Below are 23,075 nucleotides of genomic sequence, written 5' to 3' on the forward strand. Positions count from 1 at the left end.
ATAATCCTGATAGTGTGGGGCGGTGGAGGAGTGAAGTGGACTGCGGTAGTCGTCGTGGGGTTGTGGACCACTGCAGCTGCGGCGGGGACGAAGTCCCTCTGTCGTTGCTACGCCCCCAGTTAACATACAATACGATACAGTATCGTGCTGAACCTCCTTATGCCCGGCTTAGTGGAGCAATTCGACGTGGCATGAACTCAACAAGTCGTTGGAAGTTCCCTGCAGAAATATTGAGCCATGCTGCCTCTACAGGCGCCCATGATTCCGAAAGTGCTGTGGATGCAGGATTTGCGCTTACTTCCCGTAAATATTCGTTGGGATTCATGTTGGACGATTCGGGTGGCCAGAACATTCGCTCGAATTGTCCAGGATGTCCTTCAACCAATCGCAAACAACTGTGGACCGTTGAAACAGCGCATTGTCATCCATAAAAAATCCATCGCTGTTTGGGAACCTGAAGTCTATGTGTGGTTGCAAATGGTCTTCAAGTAGCACAGTGAATGATCGGGTCAGTTGAACTAGAGGACCCAGTCCATTCCAGGTAAACACAGCCCACACCAGCCTCACAGTGTATTGTTGGCATCGTGGGTCTATGGCTTCGAGCGGTCTGCGCCACACTCGAACCCTACCATCAGCTCTCACCACGTGGATTCGGGACTCATCTGACCAGACCACGGTTCAAACGTTATGATGTTAAGCCCTGGACAGGCGCTGCAGGCGGTGTCGTGCTGTCAGCAAAGTCACTCGCGTCGGTCGTCTGCTGCCACAGCCCGTTAACCGAAAATTTCGCCGCACTGTTCTCACAGATACGTTCGTCGTACGTCCCACGTCGATTTCTGCGGTTACTTCAAGCAGTGTTGTTTCTTTGTTAACATTGATAACACTACGCAAACGGAGCTGTTCTCGATCGGTAAATGGAGGCCGTCGACCACTGCGTTGTCCGTGGTGAGAGATAATGCCTGACATTTGGTATTCTCGGCACAATATTGCCACTGTGGATCTTGGAATATTGAACTCCGTAACGATTTCCGAAATGGAATGCCCCATCCATCTAGCTCCAACAACCGTCTGTTAATTACCGTGGTGCGACCATAATCACGTAGGAAACTTTCCACGTGAATCACCTGGGTACAAATGACACCTCCTCCAATGCGCTGCCCGTTTATACCTTCTGCACGCGATACTACTGCCATCTGTTTATGTGCGTGTCGCTATCCCATGACTTTTGTCACCACATTGTACGAGGTGTGACTAGAAAAAAACCGGACTAGTACTGGTGAAACAATAAAACGAATGCAATAAGGCTGAAAGTCGCGTGGCCTGTCACGTGACTCTCGCTCCGCCTACTGCTCGAGTTTCATCTGCCTCCTGCACTCAGTCTGCCCGTGGCGTCTGTTTTAAGTAGTTGACGTTTTGTCTGTGCGTCGGAAAATGTTGAGTGTACAGAAAGAACAGCGTGTTAACATCAAATTTTGTTTCAAACTAGGAAAATCTGCAAGTGAAACGTTTGTAATATTACAACAAGTGTACGGCGATGATTGTTTATCGCGAACACAAGTGTTTGAGTGGTTTAAACGATTTAAAGATGGCCGCGAAGACACCAGTGATGACACTCGCACTGGCAGACCGTTGTCAGCAAAAACTGATGCAAACATTGAAAAAATCGGTAAACTTGTTCGACACTTTCCTTGTCAACTCCTGTTAACTCAGACACTGCTCTGATTGTTAAACGGCGATCTTGTCGAACAAGTTTACCGATTTTTTCAATGTTTGCATCAGTTTTTGCTGACAATGGTCTGCCAGTGCGACTGTCATCACTGGTGTCTTCGCGGCCATCTTTAAATCGTTTAAACCACTCAAACACTTGTGTTCGCGATAAACAATCATCGCCGTACACTTGTTGTAACATTACAAACGTTTCACTTGCAGATTTTCCTAGTTTGAAACAAAATTTGATGTCAACACGCTGTTCTTTCTGTACACTCAACATTTTCCGACGCACAGACAAAACGTCAACTACTTAAAACAGACGCCACGGGCAGACTGAGTGCAGGAGGCAGATGAAACTCGAGCAGTAGGCGGAGCGAGAGTCACGTGACAGGCCACGCGACTTTCAGCCTTATTGCATTCGTTTCATTGTTTCACCAGTACTAGTCCGGTTTTTTTCTAGCCACACCTCGTATATTACGACATTGTCTGCTCGCACGTTACGGCACTGTGTGATCGCGGTAGTATCGCCGGCAACATTGCTGTCTTTTGGCTGCAGTACACGGCAATTTTATGGCGTGGTTGGGCAACATTGCCGAGGAAGCAGGGCGTTTCAACTAATTGCCGTCAACATTGCAGTCATTTGGCTGCAGTACAGGGCAATTTTACGGTGTTGTTAGCGTTACCCACCAAGAGCGGCGAATGTTTCGCATGTTGGGGCCATGTGTACCTTGTTTCCTCTTTCACACGCCGACTGTGCTGCAGAGGTAATTTGAGCGGTGAAACAATATTTTTACATCAATACTCCGCAAGCTATCTGACGGTGTGTGGCGGAGAGTTCTGGCAACAATAAGTGATTCCCCCCCTTTCCTGTTCCACTCGCAAATAGCGCCAGGAAGAATGGTTGCCGGTAAGCCTATATATTAACTCCGATTTCTCAAATTTTCTCGCTGTTGTCATTTCACTATTGTCACATAACTCCGGTCGTGTGTCGCATTTATGATGTTCGTAGTTCGAACTCTGTACTGGTGAACCAAAATAAAATGTTAACACAATCGTTTCATCCATATTTCAAAATATTTTAATGAATTCCTCGAGTCCTTGCACCAAAGCGCTGCAAGAGGCAAATCGATGAGAAGTTCACTTTTAATAAAGACACCAAACTTCCGTTTGAATTACCGGTACCTAATAAGTGAAGAATGATCACCAGTGCGGTTGTAACTGATGTACACTCTTTCATACTGATATTGGTCTTACCAATTCGAAGACAAATTGCTTTTTACACATCTGGTATCAAGAGGAATATCGATGGGAAGTGCAGTTTGGATGGTTGGTTTATTTGGGGGAAGGGGCCAAACATTGCAGCTTGAAGAGGTACATCAAACTTCTGAACCAATCACCTGCAGCCAAAACCTGAAGTATGATAACCAAACTGACTGTTACTAGTATACAGTCTCCCACAGTTGTGTTGGTCTTAGCAATTTACGGACGAATTGCTCTTAAACGATATACCCAAAAAAGAATGAGCATGGCAAAATAAAGAAAGGTTAAATTCCTCTTGTGGCTGCTCTACAGTTTTAATTTCTAATGATCTCTGTTCCACTGCAGACGATACCTGCGCTCGCTACGTAAGGTCTTTGCTCACATTCTTAGCTCTAATCACTTTGCATGCTTTTCTCATAGTTGACGTATAACTGGTTTCGTATTGTACTCCGGACAGCAAGGGAAAGCTCAGTGCATCTTCAAAGCAAACCACATACAAGAGACTGGTGCTATTAATACTTGAACACTGCTTCTTTTTATTTTTGTATTTATTTATTGGCTTTCAGTGCAAACCCATACGGCCGTCTTAACAGTGAAATATCAGTTATGACAAAACTCTTCGACATGGCCGGTAATCGAATCCGGGTCCCTTCGGTAAGCCGTCTGCTGCGCTGATCCTGCAGCTACCGAGGCGGACTGGGATACTGCAACAGTTGCTACCCTTATGGAAGTTGGCATGGCAGCAACCATCGGTCGAATTCAGAGACGCGTTGGTTGGCTCGTCAACAGGTTGGTAAAATGGAAATGTAAGAGATGTTCAGGGAACTTAAAGGACCTTGGAAACTAAGGTTGTTTTCGCGAAATCCTGTCTGTTAAATTTAGAAAAAAGTATTCGAGGCAGAGCGAAAATGTTGCTCCCAACACACGTCTCGCGTACGTTTCGTGAGAATAAGGAAAGAGATTAGGGCGCTCACCAATTCAGACAGGCAGTCATTTTTCCCACCCTCAATACTCGAATGAAGTAGGACAGAATTGTATGAAATGCATTTTACTGTACAGTGACTTGCGGAATAAGTACGCTGATGAGCCAAAACATTATGACGATCTGCGTAATAGCTTGCTTGTCAGTCTTTGGAACGAAATACATCACTGTTTCAGAGTATCAGGAATCCGACACTTTGTTGGTAGGTTTGTGGAGGTATACGAGGTGCGGCTAGAAAAAAACCGGACTGATGCTGGAAAAAACATTTATTTACAATTATTTACAATTTCATGTTATCTCCTTCAATGTACTCTCCTCCTCGGTCTCTACACCGCTCCATACGAATTTTCCACTGTTCATAGCAATGCTGCAGATCATTTTCGGTAAGTCCATACATTACTTCCGTCGCTTTTTCTTTTACTGCTTCAACAGTCTCAAATCTAGTTCCTTTCAAAGCTGACTTGACTTTAGGGAAAAGAGAAAAGTCACAGGGGGCCAAATCAGGTGAGTAGGGTGGATGATCTAAGATGGGAATGTTATGTTTTGCCAAAAACGTCTTCACTGACAACGCACTGTGAGCTGGGGCATTGTCTTGGTGAAGGATCCATGACTTTTTTCTCCACAAATCGTTCCGTTTTCTCCGTACTCGCTCACGTAGGGTAGCCAGGACGCTAATGTAGTAATGCTGATTCACTGTTTGTCCCTCTGGTACCCAATCAATGTGCACAATCCCTTTGATGTCAAAAAAAAAAAAAACAATCATCATTGCCTTGAATTTCGATTTTGACATTCGTGCTTTTTTTTGTCGTGGAGAACCAGGAGTTTTCCAATGCATCGATTGGCGTTTAGTTTCGGGATCGTAAGTAAAAAACCACGATTCATCGCAAGTAATAACATTTTGTAAGAAGGTGGGATCACTTTCAATGTTTTCCAGGATGTCAGAACAAATCATTCTTCGGCGTTCCTTCTGTTCAATTGTGAGACACTTTGGAACCATTTTTGAACACACTTTGTTCATGTTGAAACTTTCATGAAGAATCTGCCTAACACTTTCCTTGTCAACTCCTGTTAACTCAGACACTGCTCTGATTGTTAAACGGCGATCTTGTCGAACAAGTTTACCGATTTTTTCAATGTTTGCATCAGTTTTTGCTGACAATGGTCTGCCAGTGCGAGTGTCATCACTGGTGTCTTCGCGGCCATCTTTAAATCGTTTAAACCACTCAAACACTTGTGTTCGCGATAAACAATCATCGCCGTACACTTGTTGTAACGTTACAAACGTTTCACTTGCAGATTTTCCTAGTTTGAAACAAAATTTAATGTTAACACGCTGTTCTTTCTGTACACTCAACATTTTCCGACGCACAGACAAAACGTCAACTACTTAAAACAGACGCCACGGGCAGACTGAGTGCAGGAGGCAGATGAAACTCGAGCAGTAGGCGGAGCGAGAGTCACGTGACAGGCCACGCGACTTTCAGCCTTATTGCATTCGTTTTATTGTTTCACCAGTACTAGTCCGGTTTTTTTCTAGCCACACCTCGTATGTTACTAGATGTCTACGCACAGGTCATGTAATTCACGTAAATACCGGGCCGCTGATTCGCGTACGTTGTGATGGCGTCCGATATGTACCCAGATGGGTTCCATAGGATTTATATGGGGCGAATTTGGTAGCCGAGACATCAGCTTGAGTTCACTATAATGCTCCTCGGACCACCGTAGCACGGTTCTGGCTCCGAGACACGGATAATTATCCTGCTGAAAGATGACATCGCCGTCGGGTAAGACATCAAGCATGAAGGGGTGGTTCGCAGCAGTCAGCGTGTCTTCGATTACTACCACAGGTCCCGTGTAACCACAGGAGAACGTCTCCCGTAGCATAATACTACTCCCACAAGCTTCCGTTCGTGGCGCGCTGCACATTTCGAGCCGCCGTTTACCTCGATGACGCCATTTATGGAGACGACCATCGACCTAGTGTAGTAAAAATGTGATTCTCCTCCGAAGAGTCGACACGTTCCCATTGATCGATGGTCGAATTCTGATGGTCCCGTGCCCACTGAAAACGTAATTGGCGATGTTGTTGGGTCAATATGTGAACGAGTAGGGGGGTCAGTTGCAGAGCTCCACGTTCAACGGTGTACGATGAACGGTGTGCTCCGAAACAGTTGTGCGTGCACCACCATTGTGCTCTTTCACAGAGATGCAACTGATCACCAACTAGCCTACTTTGAGAGAGTAAGCAGGCCTCCCAACCCTACGTTCTGTGAAAAGTCGTGGACGTCCAGCCATTTAGCGCCTAGTGGTAGTTTCACTGTCTTTCGACCACTTTCCGTAGATGCTTACGATGGTAGCTCGTGAACATTCGGCCAGCTTTGTCGTTTTCGAATACTCGTTTACACGCGAAGCTTCTCCATTTCTACATGTACATCTACATTTATACTCCGCAAGCCACCCAACGGTGTGTGGCGGAGGGCACTTTACCTGCCACTGTCATTACCTCCCTTTCCTGTTCCAGTCGCGTATGGTTCGCGGGAAGAACGACTGCCGGAAAGCCTCTGTGCGCGCTCGAATCTCTCTAATTTTACATTCGTGATCTCATCGGGAGGTATAAGTAGGGGGAAGCAATATATTCGATACCTCATCCAGAAACGCACCCTCTCGAAACCTGGACAGCAAGCTACACCGCGATGCAGAGCGCCTCTCTTGCAGAGTCTGCCACTTGAGTTTGCTAAACATTTCCGTAACGCAATCATGCTTACCAAATAACCCGGTGACGAAACGCGCCGCTCTTCTTTGGATCTTCTCTATCTCCTCCGTCAACCCGATCTGGAACGGATCCCACACTGGTGAGAAATACTCAAGTATATGTCGAACGAGTGTTTTGTAAGCCACCTCCTTTGTTGGTGGTCTACATTTTCTAAGGGTTCTCCCAATGAATCTGAACCTGGTACCCGCCTTACCAACAATTAATTTTATATGATCATTCCACTTCAAATCGTTCCGTACGCATACTCCCAGATATTTTACAAAAGTAACTGCTACCCGTGTTTGTTCCGCTGTCATATAATCATACAATAAAGGATCCTTCTTTCTATGTATTCGCAATACATTACATTTGTCTGTGTTAAGGGTCAGTTGCCACTCCCTGCATCAAGTGCCTATCCGCTGCAGATCTTCCTGCATTTCGCTACAATTTTGCAGCCCATATCTTCGCTAGGATGATCCCATATACGTGTCAGATCCGCTTACATACTATTGTTAACCTGCCAAGTGCCAGTAATGCCTCCACGCGGCATCCAAGATGGCCGTGGACAATGGTCGTAATGTTTTGGCTTACCATTGTATGTAGATATAAAACACAATAAAATCTTTATGGTTCAATGCACCTTACGTCCTCGTAAATATCATGTGTTACCCTTCGCTATGTCACACTGAGTCGAGCAACGACAATTCCACATTTGGTAATTAAGCTCGCTAGAACTGTTAAGAGGGTACTTTATATTTATTGTGATGGCAAATTATCCGAAAGTTTCTATAGATTAAATGAATGCAAGCCACCGATAAAAGTATCTCAAACTGTGGTAACAAAACAAAACTATCAGTGACCAAACAGAAAGCGTCTCAAAATCTAATTTTTAAGTAAAAACATGTAATTTTTTGGTTTATTTATGTGCTAAAGAAATATATTACTCCATGTGTCTATAATGTGGTGCAGACAAGAGGTAAAAAATAAAGGAAACCAGTAATCATTCACTAGAAACAGTCAGTCGTTCCGGAAATTTTTTTAAAGCTTTTGCAGACCGAAGAAGCGAACGAAATGATGTGGTGCATTATTACGTTGATATCGCTAGACACTGCCATATTTAAACGGAAACAGCTGTGAGTGTAACCGTTCAAAGCAAATGCAATTCCTCGGTTGGCACAAAAAAAGAGGCCCTGCGCTTTGTCTTCAAATTACTTTGCCTGTGGTGGGGGACCCAACTTACTGCTGTGACCAGAAAAAAATTATTTCTTCAAAGCTTTGAACAGCGAAACCCAGTTAACATGTTGAATTTGCTGTAATCTCTCAGCATTTCTAGGCGCGATTTATTACTTGTTTGCTTGCACGGTGCTCTACCGAGTTGTTTCCATTTTATACATACTTCGACAACGCGCCCCAGCTGAGTCGAAACAATATGCATAAAATGCAAACAACAATTCGACATAACACCCGAACGCACACAATTAACTTCGCTGTAGTTTCATCATCCAGTTTTCCTAAATGATTCGTTCTATCAGCTGACGAACTTTGTCTATGTGTTCATTCAATCCAGAAACGAAATGTCTGTTAAGTTTGCTTGTAAAGTTCTGTGTTCGTGCGAAACAAACAGAATCAGTGTAATTCAACATACCGCTAAAATCTTCCACTGTTAAGTCGTTTGTGTCCGTCAGGACCTTCAGTTTTTCAAAAATGGTTCAAATGGCTCTGAGCACTATGGGACTTAACTTCTGAGGTCATCAGTCCCCTAGAACTTAGAACTACTTAAACCTAAGTAATTTAAGGACACCACACACATCCATGCCCGAGGCAGAATTCGAACCTGCGACCGTAGCGGTCGCGCGGTTCCAGACTGTAGCGCCTAGAACCGCTCGGCCAGCCAGGCCGGCTTCAGTTTCTCACAGCTTCATAAATCGAGTAATGGAAGCTAAATTTAAGTTAATAACACTCAGTAATTCCCAATAACCCCAGAATGTGTAACTGAAACATGTGCTAAATCTTATAGTACGTCTAGTAATATTAACTTTAATCTTAGAATGAGGGTCATTCTGTGTACCTTTTGAAGCGTAATGTTGACTTCAGAATATGGAATTATCGAGAATGCAGTTAAAGTAAAAAGAAAATGCTTATCTCTTGAATGTACGTGGTAATAAATAAGAGAGTCGAGCGATATAAATGTAAAAAAGCACATCTTTGCCAAAACAATAGCAAGGAAATATCATCAAGAATCGTAGTACAGATTTATATCAACTACAGAAAATGACGTACGTGATAGACAAGAGGTGGTTTATAAACTCGTGAAATAAGAAAGAGATGCTGCAGGTTTAAATGTCATCGATAAAGATATTTGGATAAAACCCTACCAAGAAGTATAGACTAAAGAAGATGGCAAAGAATAAGAAATTGCATAAGAAATTACAACTTCAAAGGATAAAAGAGGCCAACTTTTGTATCAAGGAGACGACCTCACACTAGATGAGATACAGGAGGCCCTGAATTAAACGGAAAACAGGGAAGCTGCAAGTCAACGCTAAACTAAGGCCCTTATACTTCTTTAAAGGAATGCTGAAAAACGAGGGTAATACTTGAATCGTAGAAGATAGCGGAGGTGATCCGCTGTATAAAAAAGGAAGAAGAAATGTCCATGAAAACTATGGAGGAATAAGCTTCTGCATGCTTCATACAAACTACACGGAAGAATCATTAACAATAGAATGAGAAAGATAGCTGACGCCCTCCTAACAGAGGAACAAAATGGCTTTAGAGAAGAACGAACTTGTACTGACGATGTTACTGACGCACATCACCTAATTGAAAAACAACGAAAATTCAACCCGGAGACCCATATCGTATTCATAGATTATGAAAAGGCTGTCGATAGAGCGAAGCTTTGGAACATCATTGAAAAGCGAGGGTGTTCGAGAAATTTGGTACAAATAATGTAAAGTTTGTATCAGCATACAGGAATTATAAAAATAGAGGGAAAGGGAAGATATAACCAGTAAAGATCAAACAACGGATAATGACAGTATCAACAGTACTAAGACGACATTGTTAGGAAATAGAAACGAGAAGTTAAACAAGACGTCAGATTAATGCCAGGACATACACTCGTAAATACCCTGCTCTTTACCGATGATCAAATAATTATCCACAAGGAGAAATGACCTCCAATTTGCAATACATTGCCTAAATCAAACAAGTAAGAACTATAATCAAAAAATTCCAGTAAGAAGCTAGGTTAACAGCATTCCAAATAAAATATCCAGTACTCTCCAAAATAGTATAAGATGAACAATCAGTAGACCTCGTGTCACATTTTCAGCCCTTAGGCTGCAATATTACCTAGTTATATAAAAATATGTTACTATAAATTAGATGAGTTTCATATGTGGCACATTACACAGAACACATATTCATTGGGTGACAAAACAAGGTTCTGAGCACTATGGGACTTAACATCTATGGTCATCAGTCCCCTAGAACTTAGAACTACTTAAACCTAACTAACCTAAGGACATCACACAACACCCAGCCATCACGAGGCAGTGAAAATCCCTGACCCCGCCGGGAATCGAACCCGGGAACCCGGGCGTGGGAAGCGAGAACGCTACCGCACGACCACGAGATGCGGGCACAAAACAAGGATGCATACAAAGTTAAAATTTTACAAAGTAATGGATACCCTTATTCTGATATATCAAAGTGAATATTGGACGCTAATTAAAAAAGATAATAAGAGAATAGAGTCGGCTGAGATGAAATTTTTCAGAATAATTTGAGATTATGTATTCAGAGATCAAAATCAAAACAAGGCTATAAAATAAGAACTTAATGTATAGTTTATGAATGAAAAAATAGGTCAAGGATGGATAAAACGGAAACAACATATCAACAGGATGGCTAAAGACGGATTAGTTGAAGAATTAATAAATTATAGATCAGCGGGAAGCAGAGATATAGGATAACCGAGAACAGATGACTTTAGTGAAGATGGATCATGCTGTAATCCTGTTCCATGAAGCGAAGAGGAAGAAGCAGAAGAAAACATGACGCCGTATGTTTTGAGTATTCGTAAAGCAAAATACTTTGTGCGATAGCGGAGACAGCTTTCGAGTTTCTCCGTGTTGCCTGTGTTGACTGATACCTGTGCTATTTTAGACTCTGTAAAAAATGTGTCGTGGATTTTATTGAAACCTATTGCCTTTAGTCCACAAGATCTGTACGACTGATGTTTATGTTTTGCTACAAAATCGTGAATTTTGTAAGGATCTTTACAACTGATGTTTCTATTTTGCTACAAAATCGTGAATTTTGTAAGAGATATCGATTACAAGAGTGTCTTTCTTTTTCAGAAATAATGTACAGCCGACAGTTCCCAGCTTCCAAAGGCGACCCCTTGTGCCCCCTTGGTTTCCACCCTCAGGTGCGCTGGCCAACCAGGTGCAAGCGATGCTTCAGGTGAGTTAAGCGTGCTACCTTATTTTTGCAAAGCATTACTGGCAAAAGTTTTACAACGGGGAGTGGGCCAGTCATGTTTTGGACCGGTATCACGTTCGACTTTGTCGATGTGGTGTGGCTTGGGTGCCTCAACGAAACAGCGACTAATGCGATCATCCGGTCCTAGTTGTAAATTGCCTATCTGACAGCTTGAAAACAAAAATTTTACTGTCAATACTTCATCTAATTATTTGATGAATTTAAAAATTTTAAATGGTGTCACAGTCTACTCATTAAGACGTCCGACCTTACGTTAAAAGCTTGACACAGAAAGACAAGTATTAACGTTAGAAACTGTGTATATGTCTTGAAGCACCGTATCTCATGGCGCGCAAATTACCCAGACTTTATTCATCCAGTATTTGAGAATGAGAGTTCGCAGCGACTTGCAACACACTTCACATATATAATTTCTCGCCGATACCCCCCCAAAATATGATGAAGGGAAATACTTTTGTTTGTGATTTTATTATTAGGGTTTTGCGTCTTCAGTCATAAAGGTAATACGTGCTTATCGTCAAATGTTTTGCTTATTTGTAAAGTAATCACACATTTTATACATGGGAGAAAGAATCGACGTTGGAGGGCTTACCAGTAGCGATAGAAACGTTTCATTCAGAACCATTCGGTCGTCATCTTGCAAAAATCTTCCAATAAAAGATTTCAATTTTCAGAATATTATGTTCGGACTCTGACGCCTTTACATGCGTAAATTCTCAAGTACTTGTGAAGTTCGTTGACTGTTGCAGGCATATCCATTGTAAAATTGGTGCCATATTTCAGTACCAACTTAATTAATGCTCTCCTAAATAGTCAACAAATGGTACATGGCTTGAAATGGACGCTGAATATTGCCATAGGTTGCGGACCCAGACCAATCCACTGCGTCCAACCTTTGCCTCCAATAAAACGGACGTACCGTAAGTAACTTCATAGTTAAGGAAGTAAACATTTCTATGTACTTCGATAATTAAGTTATATCTTTTACGGTGCGGATTAGTAACCTATTTTTGTCCTACTCAGAGTGGGAGAGTTGCAAAGAGGGTAGAGAGGGATAAAGTCAGAGATGAAGAGGGACACAGAGGCAAGTAGACAGGGAAGTGGGTAGAGAGGGAGAGAGGGTGTGTGTGAGAGAGAAACAGAGAGAGAGAGAAGGAGACAGAAAGAGGCAGAGAGAGAGGGAGAGAGAGTTAACAGGGAATCATGGAGAGTAAGGCATTTGCTGACGAATGGTGGCATAGTGGAGGGAAACACCTTCCAAGTTGTTGATCCTTACAAGATGTAGAAAAAAACGATTGAAAGTCTGTTGAATGCCGAAGGTGGTCTCGGTGCAGTCAGGAGAGAATGTGTAAAAATACAGCTGAGGTGGTTTCCATTAATCATTAAGAGTAATTTTGCCATACAGCGTTAACTCACTAGGTGGCTAGAGGGTTGGTGTGCTTCAGCTACCAATACACCAATGGCATTCTGACATTTGCGGTTCCCATTGTGGTGCCAATTCCTTTGATCGAAGCATTTTGTCTCACGTAAAAAGCTTTTACGGACCTGAAAATTTCACCTATTTAAAGAAAAAAAAACAGAACTCCGGTCCTAATTAAAATTAAGAACCGATTTCAACATGGTCAGATACACTATAGAGATCTAAGCACATATCAGTTTGAGAATTTTTGCCTGAATTTTGTAGGAGGCAGAAGGAAGAAACATTTAACTTAAACGTCCCGTCGACAGCGAAGTCATTAGAGACGCAGTACAAGTTCGGATTACAAAAGGCTGCGAAATGAAATCGCCAATGCCCTTTTCAAAAGAACCATATCGGCATATGCTTGGAATAATTTAGGAAAATCATAGTGAACCTAAATCAGGATGAACAGACCGTCGTCTTCCAAAATGCAGATTCAATAGGAGATAGAGACTTTGAACTTTTTGTTTGTTTCAAGTTAAATATCGACAAACTTGCAGGAAAGTGCCCTATTCCAAAGCTTACACGTAGGAATCGGATGAGCTACGCAACTTCGGAGAGATCCTTTCTGAGCGAATATTTAGGCAATAAACGACGTAGTTTTCCAGTTATGAAGTGATAATTTTGGAGCCTACTCCGGATAGGAAAATTTCAATTACTTCAAAAGAATTATTTTTAACTTTGGCAGTAATTAATAAAATATAGAATAGAATATTGAAATGCTTAGAATGACCATAGAGATCAATTTCGTGTGTGAATTTCAGTTTCTCACGAGATTTTTGTAGCAGATAGAGACCTTTAAAGCGAATTTCTATCGTCGAGGAGAGTGGAGGGCTGTGGTGGCCACCTGCAAATAGCACTTGTCACCGCGATGTCGCAATTTTGCACCGTAAATGTCAGATGCTGGCTAAATTAAATCAGACTATAAATCTCATAGGCTGCCGGCGGTTGATGGAGGTGGACGCGCAGACGGCTCAGAACTTGGCCGCTTTCATACATGACGTCTACTACATAGCGGACATTCATAGTCAGTCAAGTGAAGCTGGTATTCAGACGCTCATTCAAGGCGGGTCAGTTCCTCTTGCGTACACACAAGTGTCAGTGCTAGCACGTATTATTATGCTGCATACGCAGGAAAACAAGCTTTCTTGCTGGGAGGCAGCGCGGAGATTCCTTTCAGAATGCGCAGGCGCATTGGTCTGCAGTCAGAGAGGCTCATTGGTCTGCAGTCAGAGATGCAGGCTCACTGGTCTGCAGTCAGAGATGCAGCCTAACTAGTCTGCAATCAGAGATGATGACTGATTTACGGATGAATGGGTATAGAATAACGTTCGGCGATGCCGGAAAACGCTGCGCTCTCTCTAACTAGTAATAGTATTTAAAGGGAACAGTAGATGTAATTTTATCTGATACGAATAGCCAAAAATATTTATCATGTGTTACAAATCATTAACAACAAGCAAGGCAGCGCAGACAGTGATTTCACGAGCACTGTTTGCATCCACAGACTGAATCTTTCTCCGGAACTGGAGAAATAAGATTGCAGAAATTAATTACTGTACTGTTCGTTTGAATAAGTAGTGTCACATCTAGTCGGGCCATACACTGATGGATTGTGTTATAGCGACAGCTTGAGTACTTTGACTTTGTAGAAGCTCGAATTGTACATGTGTGAATGAATGCGCCCCGTCCAAGACAATATTCTGCAATGATATATTAATTCAAACAGTTTTGACACTCTCATATTCATAAAAGTAAAATTTATAAACGGTGATTTGTCATTCACTGTTTGTTTTGGCTTGATATTCTCAAGTGGCCAACTATCGTGGACATACACTAAAGGAAAAAAATCACACCATAAAATAATTAATGTAGAGTAATGAAATTTCGGGAATAGAATTGTCGAGATAGCATATCTAAGTGATTAACATTGCAAGATCACAGGTTAATGTAAGCGCGAGATAAGACGACGCAAATGTGAAATGCAGGTACGTTAATAACCGTTCTAACCGCCAGAATGTTGAATGGAAGCCTGCAGACGCGCATTCATTGTGTTGTACAGGTGCCGGATCTCAGTTTGTTGGATGGAGTTCCACGCCTGTTGCTGTTGGTCAGTCAGTATAGGGACGGTTACAGATGTTTCTGGATGATGCTGGAGTTGTCGTCCGAGGATGTCCCATATGTGCTCGATTGGAGACAGATCTGGCGATCGAGCAAGCCAAGACACACCGACGCTCTTTAGAGCATGTTGGGCTACAACAGCGGTGTGTGGGTGAGCGATATCCTGTTGGAAAATATTCCCTGGAAATCTGTTCGCGAATGACAGCACAACAGGTCTAATCACCAGACTGACGTACAGATTCGCAGTGAGGGTCCGTGGGATGGTCACGAGAGTGCTCCTGCTGTCATACGAACCAAACAGTAACTCCAGGTGTAAGCTCAATGTGTCTAGTGGACAGATACAGGGTGTTTCAAAAATGACCGGTATATTTGAAACGGCAATAAAAACTAAACGAGCAGCGATAGAAATACACCGTTTGTTGCAATATGCTTGGGACAACAGTACATTTTCAGGCGGACAAACTTTCGAAATTTCAGTAGTTACAATTTTCAACAACAGATGGCGCTGCAAGTGATGTGAAAGATATAGAAGACAACGCAGTCTGTGGGTGCGCCATTCTGTACGTCGTCTTTCTGCTGTAAGCGTGTGCTGTTCACAACGTGCAAGTGTGCTGTAGACAACATGGTTTATTCCTTAGAACAGAGGATTTTTCTGGTGTTGGAATTCCACCGCCTAGAACACAGTGTTGTTGCAACAAGACGAAGTTTTCAACGGAGGTTTAATGTAACCAAAGGACCGAAAAGCGATACAATAAAGGATCTGTTTGAAAAATTTCAACGGACTGGGAACGTGACGGATGAACGTGCTGGAAAGGTAGGGCGACCGCGTACGGCAACCACAGGGGGCAACGCGCAGCTAGTGCAGCAGGTGATCCAACAGCGGCCTCGGGTTTCCGTTCGCCGTGTTGCAGCTGCGGTCCAAATGACGCCAACGTCCACGTATCGTCTCATGCGCCAGAGTGTACACCTCTATCCATACAAAATTCAAACGCGGCAACCCCTCAGCGCCGCTACCATTGCTGCACGAGAGATATTCGCTAACGATATAGTGCACAGGATTGATGACGGCGATATGCATGTGGGCAGCATTTGGTTTACTGACGAAGCTTATTTTTACCTGGACGGCTTCGTCAATAAACAGAACTGGCGCATATGGGGAACCGAAAAGCCCCATGTTGCAGTCCCATCGTCCCTGCATCCCTGGTCTGGGCCGCCATTTCTTCCAAAGGAATCATTGGCCCATTTTTCAGATCCGAAACGATTACTGCATCACGCTATCTGGACATTCTTCGTGAATTTGTGGCGGTACAAACTGCCTTAGACGACACTGCGAACACCTCGTGGTTTATGCAAGATGGTGCCCGGCCACATCGCACGGCCGACGTCTTTAATTTCCTGAATGAATATTTCGATGATCGTGTGATTGCTTTGGGCTATCCGAAACATACAGGAGGCGGCGTGGATTGGCCTCCCTATTCGCCAGACATGAACCCCTGTGACTTCTTTCTGTGGGGACACTTGAAAGACCAGGTGTACCGCCAGAATCCAGAAACAATTGAACAGCTGAAGCAGTACATCTCATCTGCATGTGAAGCCATTCCGCCAGACACGTTGTCAAAGGTTTCGGGTAATTTCATTCAGAGACTACGCCATATTATTGCTACGCATGGTGGATATGTGCAAAATATCGTACTATAGAGTTTCCCAGACCGCAGCGCCATCTGTTGTTGAAAATTGTAACTACTGTAATTTCGAAAGTTTGTCTGCCTGAAAATGTACTGTTGTCCCAAGCATATTGCAACAAACGGTGTATTTCTATCGCTGCTCGTTTAGTTTTTATTGCCGTTTCAAATATACCGGTCATTTTTGAAACACCCTGTAGGTTGGTTGCAGGTCCTCAACAGACCTCCTTCTAACCAGCACACAGCCATCACTGGCACCGGGGCAGAGCCAGCTCTCATCAGAAAACTTCCACCCTGCCCCCCAATGATCCCTCGCTTGACGCTATTGAAATCTCAAATGGCGGTGGTTTGGGGTCAGTGGAAAGCACGCTTTAGGACATCGGCTTCGGAGCTGTCCTTGAAGTAACCGATTTGTGGCAGTTCGTTGTGTGACTGTGGTGCCAACCGCTGCTCAAATTGCTGCTGCATATTGCAGTACGATGCGCCAGAGCCGTACGCCGAACACTATGGTCTTCCGACTCGGTACTGACACATGGCCGCCCGCTTCCCGGTCTTCTTGCGATCATACATTCTCCTGACCATCGTTGCCAGCAGTCGTGTACAGTGGCTACATTCCTGCCAGTTCTTTTTGCAGTATCACAGAAGAAACATCCAGCTTGTTGCAGCCCTATTACAAGACCTCATTCAAATTCAGTGAGGTGTTCATAACGGCGTCTTTGTCATCTTAAAGGCATTCTTGACTGAAGAACCTTCAACATCGCAGCGCGTCAGCAATCGTTGGTGAATATATTAAAAAACTAAAAACCCGCCTCGATTGCGAGAAAAGCACCTAGTGTTAAGGCTATTTAGTCCCGACCCATGTATAAACTTTCTCGTATTCATACGCGCATGCGCATTCAAGTAACTTCCCTTGTCTTGCGCATGTGCATAGTTAGCGGGTCAGGCTTGTAAGTGAGCGACCGTTTGTAGCTGCAGTTTATGGCGGGTCATGGCCCATCGAACATAGGCCGGTGTGAGGTGGAGCGTACACCATTGAGTTAAGTAGTGGTTTTGACTTCGTACATATGCACTGTTTCTGTTTTCCTTTTCTTTTTCGTTTATAAATGTACAGCTATAGTGTTCTTTTAATCATTGACAAAGGTCTTCTTAGGCACTTGTGGGTTTTATTGTTGTTCTGAAGAAGGTGTAGTTATCTACGCCGAAACCTGGGTCAACACTTAACACTAGGTGCTTTTTTCGCAATCGAGGCGGGTTTTTAGTTTTTTAATAAATTTTTAGTTTTTTAATTCTTGACTGAGATCAACTCACCACGTCCAATTTCAAAGGTAACTAACGCTCAAGATCGTTACAGTGTGTATTCAAGGCAAAACTGATTTGCATCCTCATAGTGTCGCAACTAGCGGCACTCTTATGCGATTAGCGCTAAATCTGAATAGACGTCATCTTTCAGATGTAGAAACACAGGTCTACCAACTTTCGTTTATGTCGCACAGCTCCTTCTTGGTGTTGCAATTTTATGTCTGTCAGTGTATTCTCACTTAAATTTTATTAGATATTTTACTTGTGAAATAGCAGAACTGATCAATTACTTTTAGTGCCTCATTTACTTGTCTAATTCTCCTGCATCGTCTGATTGAAACTGGCTGCACTCGATTACACTTCTTTCGCTTTTGTTGATATTCATCTTATACCTTACTTTCAAGACAGTATCCATTCCATTCAGCTCCTCTTCCAAGTTCTTCGCCGTCTCTGACAGATTTACAACGTCATCGGAAAACCTTAGTTTTTATTGCTTCCCCCTGAACTTTAATTCGATTGTTAAATTACTCCTTGCTCAGTGTTCCCATTGAATAACATCGGAAGCAGGCTACAAACCTGTCTCTTTTCCTTTACAATCTGACTTCTGTACTGCAAGTTGTGAATAACCTTTCACTCCCTGTATTTTATCCCTAAAAAATGGTTCAAATGGCTCTGAGCACTATGGGACTTAACTTCTGAGATCATCAGTCCCCTAGAACTTAGAACTACTTAAATCTAACTAATCTAAGGACATCACACACATCCATGCCCGAGGCAGGATTCGAACCTGCGACCGTAGCGGTCGCGCGGTTCCAGACTGTAGCGCCTAGAACCGCTCGGCCACTTCGGCCGGCGTATTTTATCCCTGTCACCTTCAAAATTTCAAAGAGTGTGGTCCAATGAACATTCTCAAAAGACTTCTCTCAATTAAGAAATGCTATAAACGTTAATTTACCTTTCTTCTATATTTCTTCTAGATCCAATAGTAGGTTCAGTATTGCCGCACGTGTTCCTGCATTTCTCCAGAACCCAAACTCATCTTCCAGGAGGTCGGTTTCCACTAGTTGTCCTATTCTTCTGTAAAGAATTCGTGTCAGTATATTGGAACCATGACTTAGTAAAGTGATTGTGCGAAAGTATTCAATCCTGTCAGCAGCTGCCTCTGGAATTGGACTTACTGCATTCTTCTTGAACTGTAGATTATTTCACATTTCATACATCTTGCACACGGGGTGGAATAATTTTGACATGGCTGGATCTTCCAAAGATTTCAGTAATTTTGAGGGAATGTCGTCTACTCCATGAGCCTTCTTTCCACTTCTTTCGCGCTCTGTCAAATTATACTTGCAGTGTCATATGTCCCATCTCATGTTCACTTACTTCATCTTCTCTTTCTGTAATACTGTCCTCAAGTTTGTTTCCCTTATATAGACCCTCTATATGTTCCTTCCACCTTTCAGCTTTCCCTTCTTTGTTTAATACTGGTTTGCCATCTTAGCTCTTGACATTCATACAGCTGTTTCTCTTTTCTCCAAAGGCCTCTTTAATTTTTCTATCGGCGGAAAGTTGCAAATATTGGAATTCCACAGGATATTATCGCTGGGGAATTCCAACAATCACTTCTTCCTCTACGGCATGAGATTACTTTGTATACAGTGGCCGATTGGTTGTGGGAGTCTCGTGGTGCTATAGTACGAAGTTACTTTTGGGAGCTGACGAATTACGTACAACAAAGGTAATAGGAATCAGAGAATATATAGAAAGATTTGTTTCAAACCTTTAGAAGAAGCGCAGCCGATGAGAAAGTGCAGATAACTAACAGAGCGGCTGAAAGAGCCTGCGGAAGCCATACTGCGACAGAAAGAAGGGAAGATTAGAGTTTGAGTTTGATGAAACACAGAGACGAAGCTCAAACTCGAATTGAACGGTGGTTGGAAAAGAATAACGGCCGTGTTCCTTTCGAAGACAAAACATCCCGCCATTCGCTGTACCCCTTTTGTGGTTAAAATTTATTTTATTTATATTTGGAAAAAGGGGAAAAATATGCTGCGTTAAGATCAATAAAACATTTTGATTACTAAAAAAAATCTTAAATTTACCGATTTCGAAAATATGTAAGGTAGGACACACGTGTACCACGAACCTAACTAGACCATATTTTCATCTGAATTTCACTTTCAGAGTTAAATTTTTGTTTTTGGAATGGTTTTTTTCAGAATGGCAACTATGGAATAAGTGTAACTAGTCACAACCAAAAGTTATTTATCTTCCTGGCAGTTAAAACCATGAAATATCACATACAGTTTTTCAACAAAAAATTTCAAGATGGCTTTGACATATCACACCCAATGTTTGTTAGGGCTTACACGCATCTATAAATACAAATTATGTACAGTCCAGCAGAATTATTGAGGAGTGCAGTAATGTTTCAAAATAATGTCTATGATATACATACTAGAAAACACAATTAATTACTTCAGACATTCCTATAAAGAAGAAGATGGTGATTTGATCTGATTTTCGTGAAACAAACATAATTTGCCAACCATTAACACACACCTTCTCATTTGGTCACTCACAGACCTCTGTACAGGATGATTCCGTGTTGATTTAGAGTTTCAGAGACGCTGGAGAAGGGTAAATGTGTCAATTTGAGGTAAGGGACGCCGAGTCGAAAGTTATAACCGGAAACCATCTACTGGTCGACTTCTCTACCGTTCAGTTGCCGAACAGCACGCGGGGAAAACGAACACTTAAATCTTTCCGTGTAAGCTATGATTTCTCTCATTTTGTCATGATGATCATTTCTCTCTGTGTAGCTGGGCGCCAAAAAAATATTTACGTCCTCTGAGGAGAAATTTGGTGACTGAAATTTCATTAGAAGGTTCTGCCGCAACGAAAGGCCCCTTTGTTTTAACAATTGCCAACCTAATTCGCATGTCGTATCCGTGGCACTGTCTTCTGTTTCGCGGTAATACAAAACGAGTTGCCGTCCAGTGAACTTTTTCGATGTCGTCCTTAATCTTACGTGATGCGGATCTCATACCGCGCAGCAGTACTCTCAGAAGAGGACGGACAAGCGTAGTGTAGGCAGTCTCTATAGCAGATCTGTTGCATTTTCCAGACTGCGATTTATTGGCAGAACACTTAAAAGTGTTCTGCCAATAAATCTCAGTCTTTGCTTTACTTTCCTCACAGCATTATCCGTTTGATCGTTCCAGTATGAGTTATTTGTAATTGAATAAGGATTTAGTAGAATTTAAAGCTTTTCGAGTCGTGTCATTTACCGTGTAACCGTAATTTAGCGAATTCCTTTTAGCACTCATGTCGATGAAACCACACTTTCCATTATTTAGAATCAGATGCCACTTTTCACTCCATACAGATACTTTGTCTAAATCATTTTACAATAGGTTTGTATCTTCTGATGACTTTTATACAGATGGTAAATGACAGCGTTATCTGCAGTCTAAGAGGGCTGCTCAGTTTGGCTCCTAAATAATTTATATAGATAGGAACACTTGATGGCCTATAACAGTTCCTTGGAGAAAGCCAGATGTCACTTCTGTTTTACTCGTCAATGACTACGAATTGTGACCTGTCTGACAGGAAACCACGGATCCAGTCGCACAACTGAGAAGACACTCCATAGGCACGCAGTTTAATTGGAAGCCACTTGTGAGGAACGGTGTCAAAAGCCTTCTAGTAATCAGGAAATATTGAATCAATTAGAGACGACCTGCCGACAACACTCATTACTTCGTGAGAATATATAACTAGTTGTGTTTCAGAAGAACTATATTTTCTGAATCCATACTACGTGTCAGCAGATGGTTTTCCTCGAGGTAATTCATAGTGTTCGAACACAGTATACAAATTGACGTCAGTGATATGGATATATAATTCATCGGATTATTCCTATTTCCATAAGTATTGGTGCCATTACCCAGTATTTACGTATGGATCTTTCGTCGAGCGAGCGATTGTGTGTGATTGTTAAGTACGGAGTTATTGTATCAGCGTAGCCTGAAAGAAATCTAATTCGTATACCATCTGGACTGGAGAACTTCCCTTTATCAAGTGACTTAAGCTGCTTTTCTACATCGAGGACATCTACTTCTAAGTTACTTATTGTGGCAGCTGTTCGTAATTCAAATTCTGGGATATTAGTGAAATTCTTCTGCTACAAGCTGTCTGCTCTCCATATTTTGGAAGGAGGTAGTATGAACCAAAACAAGAAACAATTATCTAGTAAACATCGGCTCTAAAATGCATGCCTTAGGCGATATCAGCTCTTGTTCAGTAGAGTGTGTTTCAAAGTAGCAAAGATAAACGAGAGCTCGTAGCTTGTTTTAGTCCATACTACCTCCTCCAAAAAAAGGAAAGCAAATAGCTTACAGTAGAAGAGGTTCATTGTCAGAGGTATCAGAACGATTTTCGCTAATAATTTTCACCTCGGTCGGTTCTGGGCGAAGGTCTCTGACCTCAAATTGATACATTTCCCCTTCTCCATCACCCCTGGGAGTTTCTAACATCATCTCGGAATCACCCTGTGCATCCATCCCATGGTTCGAAGTACTGCTGTGCATGGTTTGTCATTAAATGGTAACAGTAGACAGATATGGCACGTAGACGCTCCAACGCTCAAAACTGCGCGTTACTGTAGTGGGACAAATGTATCCTATCAACCACAAAAGGGTTAAAGTGGTATAGGGGAATCATGAAAAACCTACCACGAAAAATCTGTATCTGGATAGACTTACAGACTTTGAACCCTACTCGTTCCGAATGCAAATACAGTGACTTAACCACGTACCATCTCATTCGGTCGCAGTGCTTGTTTTTGTTTCTTAAAAAAGGACGAAAGAAAGAAATAGAATCACAAAATGTTTGGAGATCGCTGGAAAATATGTCTAAAATAAACAGAAGGTATATTCGTATTCTATTCACGACATGCAGTTGGCGGCAAACATAATAATGTAGCAGGAAGAGAACCCCGTACCACCGAAATAGTTGCTGTTATGAGGTGGCTTGCTTGCACACGGCAGCTACAGGGATTCGTCACAGGACGCAAATCCAACAAAGACTAGCCACAATTTACAATTAACAGTAGTATTAAGATTGTGGGTGACAATATATTTCAATGTTAGCTTGCTCTGATCAGTCTTTAAACACTGCTATAACCCTGGATCCAGTCAACGATGACTACCATCACTTTATAATGTCTAGTTTGGCTCTTCTTGGGGTGGCTGTGGATGTTGTCCTGAGATACACACTGAGACTCAGTTCTGACGC

At 42.4% G+C, this 23,075-nt stretch overlaps 1 protein-coding gene across 1 annotated transcript in view; it reads left to right on the plus strand.

The window, feature by feature from the left end:
* The window catches only part of LOC126237483 (uncharacterized), a 461,878-nt gene that overhangs the window by 102,625 nt on the left and 336,178 nt on the right, over positions 1-23,075 (plus strand). Inside the window, exon 2 of the mRNA XM_049947630.1 lies at positions 11,075-11,180. Within this exon, the coding sequence (XP_049803587.1) occupies positions 11,080-11,180 (101 nt within the window). The 5' untranslated portion in view covers positions 11,075-11,079. The remainder of the gene's footprint in view (positions 1-11,074; positions 11,181-23,075) is intronic.

Source organism: Schistocerca nitens, chromosome 2 (genome assembly GCF_023898315.1).
Source record: "Schistocerca nitens isolate TAMUIC-IGC-003100 chromosome 2, iqSchNite1.1, whole genome shotgun sequence".
Lineage (NCBI taxonomy): Eukaryota > Metazoa > Arthropoda > Insecta > Orthoptera > Acrididae > Schistocerca > Schistocerca nitens.